Genomic DNA, 10044 nt, shown 5'->3' on the forward strand with positions numbered 1-10044 from the left:
AGTTTGCAATATTATTGTTTACTTAATACTTCTAGTAATCAATCAGACCGCAGAAACACAACAAATCTAAAAGTACACCTAAAATATAAACTTTCTTAAAATTTTAGAAAGGACATTTTCCGCTTTATTTGTTACAAGAAGAAATGAAGATGTGCAGCTTCTTATAGGTTTAGGTTTTAAATTTTTATTTAGATGAAAAAGCGGTAATAGTTACACTATAAACTAACCTACGAATAGTGTTCGCACAGTTTACTTTGTAAGCATCACCATTTTTGCAATTCAGAAAATACATAGTGGGGGCGGTACACGGGCAAAGGTTCATTTAACACGACTGTTGAGAACGATCAGTATTAGGCAGAGAGAAGTGAGATTTGTGTATTCGTTAAAGACGCCTATATTTAGTGGTTTGAAAACACAACAATATTTCATTAATTTTCTAGAAAATATCCCCGGGTTAGATAGGCTAGACGTAAGGCTATACGGGATACTAATCGTGTCGTGCAAAAAAAAGCTCGAACGAAGTTGCGTCGTTCGAAAAGGGGCTGTGGTTATGGCTAGAGAAAATTATGCCCCCTACGACAATGTTCTCGACCAATTCATGCCGGCCTATACACACAATCGGTTTTCATCAACTTCCCGCTCAATAAATTACCGTTTTTCCTTAAAAATATTTAGCTATGTATCTGGAGCTGTCGCCGTTCTCCATAACAAACAAGATATAGTTTCAGTGTTAGGTCATTATACAATATTTATTTAATGAATCCTTGTACTGAATAATTCGTTCATACATTGTTCTGCATCGCAAACAACAGCGCGGTTTACTCTAATTGACAGGATAACTTTTTAGTGCGTGGTTCAGTTACTATACAAACAAGCGAATCATCGTTATTAATATTTTTTTGCTATAATTTTCGAGACCGAAGAGGACGGAATCATGATGTACATCAAGACTTGTTTGCATCATTGAATGGACGGGTGGTAATATATGGCTATCCTGCTAGTCGCCGTATATAATAGTAAAATGCAATCATATGTAAAGTTATCCGCATGGTTTTACATTGGTTTGGGAGTTGTCATTTATCAAATGCGCCCTGCACGGTGTAATGTTGGCCTGTCGATAGGACAACACTGAACTTGTGTAATGTTTGTTATTATCGTTACTGGTGGAGTTGGTGCACCAGAATAGAAAATGCTATTCCATAGAAGGCAGTATTGGACTGGTGATAAGAATAAAAGCTTTACACTGTATGAGTTCTCCAGCTTTTTCGGTGATTGCATCTATGAGGCTAATTTACCCCCTCAACACGAACCGCTCATAAGCCTATGAGCCAACCCTGTACATGTGGTCATTTGTGTATAGTTAACAGAGTGGTAGTTACCGTGAACAAATTATCCGCCCACCGCCTTCTCGCTAGATGATTTGTACTGGAAGTTACATAGATATATGGTATGTACTGTTGTGAATTATGATATTACATTCGGTATCCGCCTTTTCTACCGCCACAGCTGCTTTACTATTGTACACTCGTAATGGACCTCTGTTTTTGTCTATAGACTCACTCGAAAAGAAGCATACTTCGATGTTGACCTGACACCGGTTTCACGTAACGAAGACGTTCCAGTTTCAGAAAACTCTTGGGCAAATAACCTTTAAGGGAGGACTTGCCGTATTTATAATAATCAGCCTTTAGTGGAGCGAGTCTTGCTAGTGGATTATTCGGCAGGCTTATAAGCGTGCGGCTCAGAACTTTTCCATCGGGGTCCGTCGTTTCGGTTTCATCTTCCCGCGCCTGGTTATTTTTCTTCGACTGAAGGGATTTATGTACGTGGTACACGAATGGCACATGAAGTCGCGTAGTGCCTCTGGCATATCCATGGGTCGCGGCATCGGAATCGATCTCAGGAGCAGGCACCTGTAATCCCTCCGCCCCCCGAAACAGCGAATAAGCCAAAAATTCGTACTAATGATGACGGTCTGATTCAGCTAGGATTAATATTCAATTGCAGTTGCATGGATTCGTCGATTTCCTAGTTAGCTGTTTAGAACGAGAGGAAAAAACTCTTCTTTATATTGAAAGCCAATGTATTTCCTTATGGTTTTATCGACTCACCTCATTATGGCTTACTCTCTGACACTGACCCTTTTGCCTGATTAGACGATAAGTTACTTACTTCATTTCCCTACGATAGGACCCATTCGAATAACATGCTTGCCACTCTAGCTAATATGGGTACCAAAACCGACATTGCGTAAACATATCAGTTAGTTCTATTCTAGCATAGAGCAAGCTTGATCTACCTTCCAAGCACAATTGTATTATCAATGCGCCACACATGGTATACACAATATATTTATCGACAGCCCTTCCTCATCGACCTTGTCATCTTCTAAGATCTGAAATGTCACTCGACAATTAGTGGCGCATGCGCTCCATACATCTGTCGTTCATACAGACGCTCGCAGGGGTGATCGTCGCCTTGTCGTTCATGCACGTCGGTTAACTTGTTTTTTTTTTTCAACCATTTGTTTAGTATTACTTGGCTTTTTATCATAGTAATGTTAGGCTTCTTACAGTTCTCATGGTGACTGTCAGAATATGCGGCGCTGAGGCTAACGTGACTCAATCCTGATTCTGTTGTCTTTTTCAAATATCTCAGACCTTTGTTCCTCTACGAAAGTAGCTCTTTCTATGAGCTGGACTATGTCTTTCTTCGACGACAGCAGAAGCTGAGCCGAACTCGTTTGCTGATTTTAGGATTCAATCGACGTTCATTTAGTCAGGAAGACTAGTTGTAGGCAAAAATGCTGTTTTGACATAAACCTCAATACGGAGCTATAGACAATAGGATTACATGAAATCATTCAACTATTATTTATCTGGTTCGCTCGAGTTTGTCACATGTAACATGGCTGATACAAGAGACACGATGGGTTCATCTGTCGCATTTTAATCTTCTAATAGATGGCCTCATTATTTGCTGATGATAGAGCTCCCGTATAATAAGTACAGAGATCGTCTGATATTTTACTTTTACTAATTTAAATGCGGTTATACTACAAGATGGCATCTAGATGTTGTGGGACAGCAGAATCTTTGGCGAGGCATCATTCCCTGCTTTGGTGCAGTTTGTTTTAGGGTCGGTCAGCATCATTATCCCTGCTCGCCCACCCCCCAACCAGTATAACTAGATAGATACTAATTTAGAATGTATGTTCTAATTGTTTCCCTAGACAGAAAGTTATCTGCTGTTAGTTAAACATTGCGCTTAGTACAATAGAAATGTATAAACGTACGCGAAATGAACGCATAACAAAACATCTATCTTGAACAGTTTGCCATCTCACGTTTCGTCTAGGCCAAAACCGATTTGGACAGATTAAAATCAGCATTTTAGACCTAAAAACGGGTCTCATCTGGTCCATCGTTCGAAAAAGGGTACACCATTACGTAAGCACAACACTAGCTGAGGGAACTGCTTATGGAGCGACTGTCTTGCATCTTCACTGGATAAGCCCCATGTAAAGATTCATAAGATAAGGACTATTGTTAATCTATTTGAAAGACAATTTAGTTTAAAAGTCCTGGTCGAGGCTCAATATCTTATTAAGCAACTTCGCAAAGGTAGTTTAGGTTGTCATGTCAGGTATGCTGTCTCTAGTTTCGGCTTTGGGCAAATAAATAAGTGCTTCATATGGCCAGCTTCGAAGAATGAGCTCGGCCTATGATTTGACCCATTCCAGCCAACACAATAACGTGACGCTTATTGAAATAGGAAGGAACTAGTGTATACTATGAAAAATCGTCCAGAAGACCATAGTGCAGGAAAGCGCTTGGTGACACCGCGACTGTTTACATTCCCATCTAATTATATTGGCCAATTTAATGTGAATATATGTCATATTGTATTATCAATGCGCCACACATGGTATACACAATATATTTATCGACAGCCCTTCCTCATCGACCTTGTCATCTTCTAAGATCTGAAATGTCACTCGACAATTAGTGACGAATCTATTTTGCAGCTTGAAAAACAAGCATGGGTATTCGTTTGACCTTTTAGCGAATTTTCTGTATTACACCAATGCTATGGGTCTCTTATGATATTAAACATTCACAATAAGGTACATAGCAACCTTGATGATTTGCAGCTAGCAGAAACGCTAGCTTTGGCGCTGGATCTGTTTCCATGACCCTCACAGTATAATGCTTGCCAGTTATAACTTTCCAGTTGCTATGGTTCTGATTTCGAATTAAATTCCTATAAACAATTCATTTGACCTCTAACAAAAAAGCGAAGTGTCTTGGCCAAGTGACACGATAGCAGTGAACCATCCCAACAGTCTTGTGGTAAGAATCGCTTTCTTCGTTCAGTAAACGCAGGTATTTTGTTTTTTTTTACGTAACTACTGACGCGCTAACGAGTGCACCTAAGTCATGGGTCTTGACCTTTACCATTAAGAAGTCCTTTATAACTTTAGACCCCGTCAATTATCTATAATTCTACTATGACGATGATCATTGTGCGCGGGGACAGGCCGTAGCTGCAACGGAAGCCGGACCTTCAAGACGATGTGTCTCGTCATGACCGTAACTGCGTTACAATCTATGATACGCAACTTTCATCAACATCAAATCAATGTTAGCAGGTACACCTAAATGATAGTTGTCCATAGATTTTTCTAACTTCGGAATCGGTTCGAGTGGATCAGAAGTTGACCGAAAAAGTCTGCTCAACTTGCAAAATGTACAAATACGTTCCGAAAAAAGGTTACTATGATTAATAAAAACACTATACTTTAAATCCTTCATGTCAACGCTCGTATAAAGTCGTTCGTCAAAAATCTTCTAGTCAAAAGTTATCACTGTACAAAATCACCGACGTTTGACATCGTATATTAATGAGCATATAAGAAACTAAATTCTCTTAACCCACCAACGAAACCGATACGCTCATTTAGTGTGCATTGTAAACGATCTGTGTTTTTTTTTGATCAGTTTAGAAAAAGTTACAAGTTAATAATTTTGGTCGCGATGTCGGTTCACACCGATATTTTGCTCACCTGCATTAAAATCATCGGCGCTTGAGGCATCGTGATGTTTGCGGTTGTATGATTCACTGTCATAGCAAGACGTGGAATAGCTGTAACGTTACTTTGAGCAGATCGTGATAGAGATGCAGTGGCCGTAACATCTTCATCATCGTCATCAAGATCAATCTTATGAGCTCCTTCTGTTGCTGTTGTAGATTTGGAGGCTATAGCTATCTTTCCCAGGACATCATCGCGGTCGTCTTTCGTTTGCAGTCGACTTTCAATCGCCGGTGGATCACATTCGTGAAGTCCGCGGGTGCGGTTGCATTCAACATCATGAGCGTGTTCGAGAGGGTAATTGATCGGCTGAAGCATGATCGTTCGTCCCGTGCCGACAACCGCAGGAGTATTTTTGCTGAAGTTCGAAATCATGGTTGTTATGGGGACTGCTGGCGCGGTTCTTGCTGCATCGCTGCCATCCGACTCGTTTGGAGTGTTAAGCGACGAAAATACAAGCACTTGCTCATCAACAATCTGGGGCGGCATCGAAAGCAGCTCAGAAGGAGGCGTCGGTACTAGTAATGGCGGTTGGACGGTCTGACCTTTATATTTGATCGTCTCTACAGATGGATCGATTATCATTTTGTCATTTTTTGCAGTAAGTTCAACCAGCGGAGCTTCGACTGTCTTGCTGTCGTCGACTGGCGGCTCGTCTAAAAACGAGGGCGGGTTCTTGTTTTCCAGCACGTTATTAAAGTCGTTCTTCGGTATTCGCTGGTCGGCAGCTACGTCACGCTTGTTTCCCAATGCCATGACAACTTCCAGCGGTAATGGGGCATACCTCGCACCGCCAACGGCAAGAATAATCTTTGACTGGGTGTTTACCTGCGGATATTTTGGGTAGAGGCTGAAGTGCTGCAGAGTACCTTTGTTCAACGAGGAGGGTACCAACGTTCGAAGCTGCTGACTAGGCTCAGCTGTTCTGAGCGGAAAACTCGGAGCAACAGTCGGTATTGAGTGCGATACGTCGCTTAACGTAGAAGTTGTCGTGGTCATTGTCGGCAACATTGTAAGGCTAGCGGGCTTAAGTTGAACTCTGGATGCATCTGTCTGAGCTTTGGGAGCGACGGTGGTCGATCCTGATTGGAGCTGGGATGCGCGAGGCGATAACAGAAGATCTCGAGAGAAACCTGTCGCTTCAGCATAGGAGTTAGGATCGTGGTCTGCTTCGGCAGAGATTCGTTTATTCAAGGGATCAACATTCATCCAGGGCGGTTCAGTGAAGCCATTTTGTGGAAGTCGTTCTGGAGTTTTGGCTCTCTTCGGCAAAACTACATCGGTTTCGTGTGCATTCTGTTGTGGCAATGGGGTGCTGCGCTCGAACTTTTCGAAAGAAGTACGCCGACTTGATCGAGTGGACGCTGGTGGTGGAAATAGCGTTGATGAGTCCGAAGCAAAATTACTCTGTTTATATGTGCTCTCCGTAAAAGAAGCCGTCGTGCTAGTTTCACTATCTTTTGGAATTATTCCTGGTCGTTCCGTAATGCCGTAAGGGGACAATGCACTTCCATCGGAGCTATACGCTGAGCTACGCGTTGTCGTTTCTTCAAAATAGCTCTGCTCCTCCGCGATCAAACGTGGAATATCGACATTTCCCACTGGCGGCACTCCGGTGTGCGAGTACTCAGTGAGAGTCCGTTGAGTCTGGGGTGTCATGCCAGCAACGATGTAACTTGGAGCCGTATTTCTACTTTCATTGCCTATTCCGGTGAACTTCGGCTTCTTGCGGCGTCGCTTGCGCTTCGTACAATTTTTATGTTGTCCAGCAACCTCCATATACATCGTATTGAGAGGATTGCTGAAGTCACCGTCCACCAGTTCGCGGAGCAATTCTGGCGGTGATAGAGGGGTATCACGTTTTTCTACATTGAGATGTTCTTTCTTCCTTTCAGCGGGTCGATCTGTGGCGCTTGGCGGCTTGCCATCGCCGTTATGGTTTTCTGCATCGAGCAGAGATCGCACTTTCTCAGTTTGAATAGCATCGAGCAGCGCCAATGATAGGGCAGAGGTATCCCGACTTTGTCCTAGGTAATGGTCAACTACACCCTGAATAATATCACCCACGCGACTTTCTTGCGCAGTTAGTCCATAGTCTGCTACGGCGGAATCTACCGGCAAACACAGGATAATAATGGCCAATGAGGCCAAAAGCGATAAACACCGCATTCCTTTTACGGACACTACCACACCCAGCTCACCATAGAGGACAAGTTCTTGACCCACAAAGTTCCTCAACGTGTGTTCTTTCAGCTTGAAGTCATCACGCTCGATCAGCACATGCTCACAACATAGGCAAATTTACCAGCAAAGATGTCGTTACTGTGGAACGAGTCAAAAGTATTCAATGAAAAACTTGCTAGGCGTCGCTGGTCCGTACTCCTGGTTTTACGTGGTAAGCCTGGATACAGAATCAAACCTTTCTAGATAAACTTTCAAGTTACGATTACAAGTTTAGGAGAATACCACTGATTAAAATTTCATTTACGTGGCGCAAACCCAAACTTATCCTACGACTTCTTTCGTCGAACTGCGGCGTTTGTAGGAAGATGCGCGAAGATGAAGCCCCTCTGTCCTTGAGCCTTTCCTAACCCATTGGGTGAGGGCAGATGAGAAGGAAGATCACAGAAAGGCGGTTGACGGATGACAGGCACTGTCGTCCCTGCAGCTGCTATGATAACTGGTACTTTACAGCTAAGAAAAACGGGATCCACCAGTAGCGGGAAGCTAACGATGGTCAGCGGTACCAGATGAAGCGACACATGCGTCAAGGTGCTTGTAAACAATAAAGAAATGCCCGGATACGGGCTACGCGATATTTCAATCAACGCGATATCTGATTGCTACGGAACGGGAGGTCTTATCCCGTGTAATAGTTTAATAAGCGACAGTCCAGCACATTTGTCATGCTCATTTCATAGTCGTTTTTCTACTAGTTTAACATTAAAAAGCAATGAACATAGTCGTGTAACAACATTGTATGATTCACGTGACAATACGCACAAAAGTGAAATAATTGAAATTTGGCCCCCCTGAGTACCACTACGCTGGTCGATAATTGCCCCACTGGGAAAATAACTTGAGGGGAAAATATTCACTTAGCTAAGAGAACATTTTGATTTTCGTGAACATTGGCAAGACATGAGTAAAAATCATTGTGCTAATCCAAATCACGCTAATTCACATTGGCATTCCGCTAGAAGATGTCGTTTAACAGTATGTTGACAGTATTCATATTAACTATTTTCGATTTGCCTACGCAGGTTTACCAGTAGCAATTTCCGCAGAACAGTTAACAGTCATACAATACGCACAAAACCCAATCGGCTTATATCTCCCACGAGCTGACGAAGCGACGGCCTCTGTCATCGGCCACCCGCATTAAGTTAAACCGCTATTGGTGACGGTAGCGTGATTTGTAGTTGTTTGCCCGCCATGTTTGCTGGTATTATCATTGGGCTAGCAGCAGCCGGACAGCCATTTGAATGGACGTTTATCGTCAGCGATTCGGACGCACAGCACAGAGCCATCCACTAATACAGAAGTAAATATACAAGCGATTCACGTATCAGACAGGATGTGGCAGGGTGAATGTGCAGCCACTGAATATTTGGTCGCAAAGGGAAGGGGCGCTCGATTTAGGGTAGCAGCCAGCTGCCAAGCTTGGCACCGAGTTCCAACAGTAGCGCTAGCTCTACTCACCCTCGTTATTGCTGTTAGACGTTCAGCACTAACGAAGCGCGAACGTCATCAACTTCGTCACCATAGACAATATCCGTCCAAATAGCACAAGACCTCAAGCAAGTTATCTCAGGCCTAAAACCAGGGAACAGAGGGTGGTGCTACGGAGGGAAATCAATTAAAGATAAACATATGCTAGTATCCCTGTAGTTGATAGGAAGGGGGAGCTCGAAGCTTGGCCGCGAATTAGCATAGCATAGCATAAGCCATTTTTCCTGGCAGGTTCGTTAAACAGGCTTCTACAGAAATAAATCGTATCATTTCAAGCCCTGCAAAGAGAGCGACACCAGCTTTAACGACGAAGCCCATCGATAAACGCTGACGCCAGTTATGTACTAGCAGTCAAGGGGACTTGGGCGACAGCTTGACTGAGTAGGCGCATGAGAACGAAACAAATTGCTTAGGCTTTTTGGCGTCAAGGTGCAACAAGTTACGGCCCCAGCCTCCCAGTCATATTCACAATGGCTGTTCCCAATGGCCACAAATGCTACAGTACACGATCAAGTTTTCAGGAGCGGGACTATTTGATGGCTGTGACGCTTTGGTGCTATTGACAGCTAGGATTAGCTTTAAGCCATGAATTCTAGAAGAGAATAGAAAACTGAAGCCTTATTCTAATGTCGGGAACAACGGACGTAAAATTGTTCCTTTCCTTGGGCCCGCCTCACTCAACGCGAGAGATAAGAAGTGAGAAGATGTGAAGTACTTGGTACACCTTGCAGTGAGGCATTAATTTTATTATATGTTTTTGTGTTTTTCAAGCGATATAAGTTAGCAAAATACATTATAAATAAATATGAGCTTAGGTGCATCAACGAAACATTAACCCTTTCAGTAATGAGTAGATAAACACGAATTTCAGACAGCCGCTAGGAGATTAAGATTATTTATAGAGTGTATTCAAATGCTGAATCCAGGACGTTGCTAGTTCTGGTCCACCAAGGCGCCTCTTAAAATCAGTTTATGCATTATATAATAGAAGTGCATGATATCCGACAACTTCTATTAAATTGGGCTTCTGGAAGGCCATTCTTATGATTTGACTATAGAATATAAACCATTTTCAAAACATGGTCTATAATTCCTTACGCATAGGACGGATACCTCATAATTGTCATCACCCTGTTCAACCATCAAACCTAACCTATATATAATGAACTGAGCCTAGAGTTATGAAAAATCCACTATAAGCCAAAAATCTATACCAATTT

At 42.7% G+C, this 10044-nt stretch overlaps 1 protein-coding gene across 2 annotated transcripts; it reads right to left on the reverse strand.

Annotated features, from left to right (window-relative positions):
- Positions 1 to 128: 128 nt before the first annotated feature.
- Positions 129 to 7620, reverse strand: LOC111262109 (uncharacterized). Of its 2 annotated transcripts, none has more exons than XM_022836116.2 (2): positions 5066 to 7620; positions 129 to 1913 (listed from the first exon to the last, which is right to left on the reverse strand). In XM_022836116.2, the coding sequence occupies exons 1-2, from the start codon at positions 7259 to 7261 to the stop codon at positions 1557 to 1559; spliced, it is 2553 nt and encodes an 850-aa protein (XP_022691851.1). In that variant the 5' UTR covers positions 7262 to 7620; the 3' UTR covers positions 129 to 1556. The 2 variants fall into 2 exon arrangements, with proteins under 2 accessions (XP_022691851.1, XP_022691850.1); XM_022836115.2 differs by having other exon boundaries at positions 129 to 1922.
- Between the last annotated feature and the right edge of the window lie 2424 nt (positions 7621 to 10044).

This window comes from Varroa jacobsoni, unplaced genomic scaffold (genome assembly GCF_002532875.2).
Source record: "Varroa jacobsoni isolate VJ856 unplaced genomic scaffold, vjacob_1.0 scaffold_627, whole genome shotgun sequence".
NCBI classification, from domain to species: Eukaryota; Metazoa; Arthropoda; class Arachnida; order Mesostigmata; family Varroidae; genus Varroa; species Varroa jacobsoni.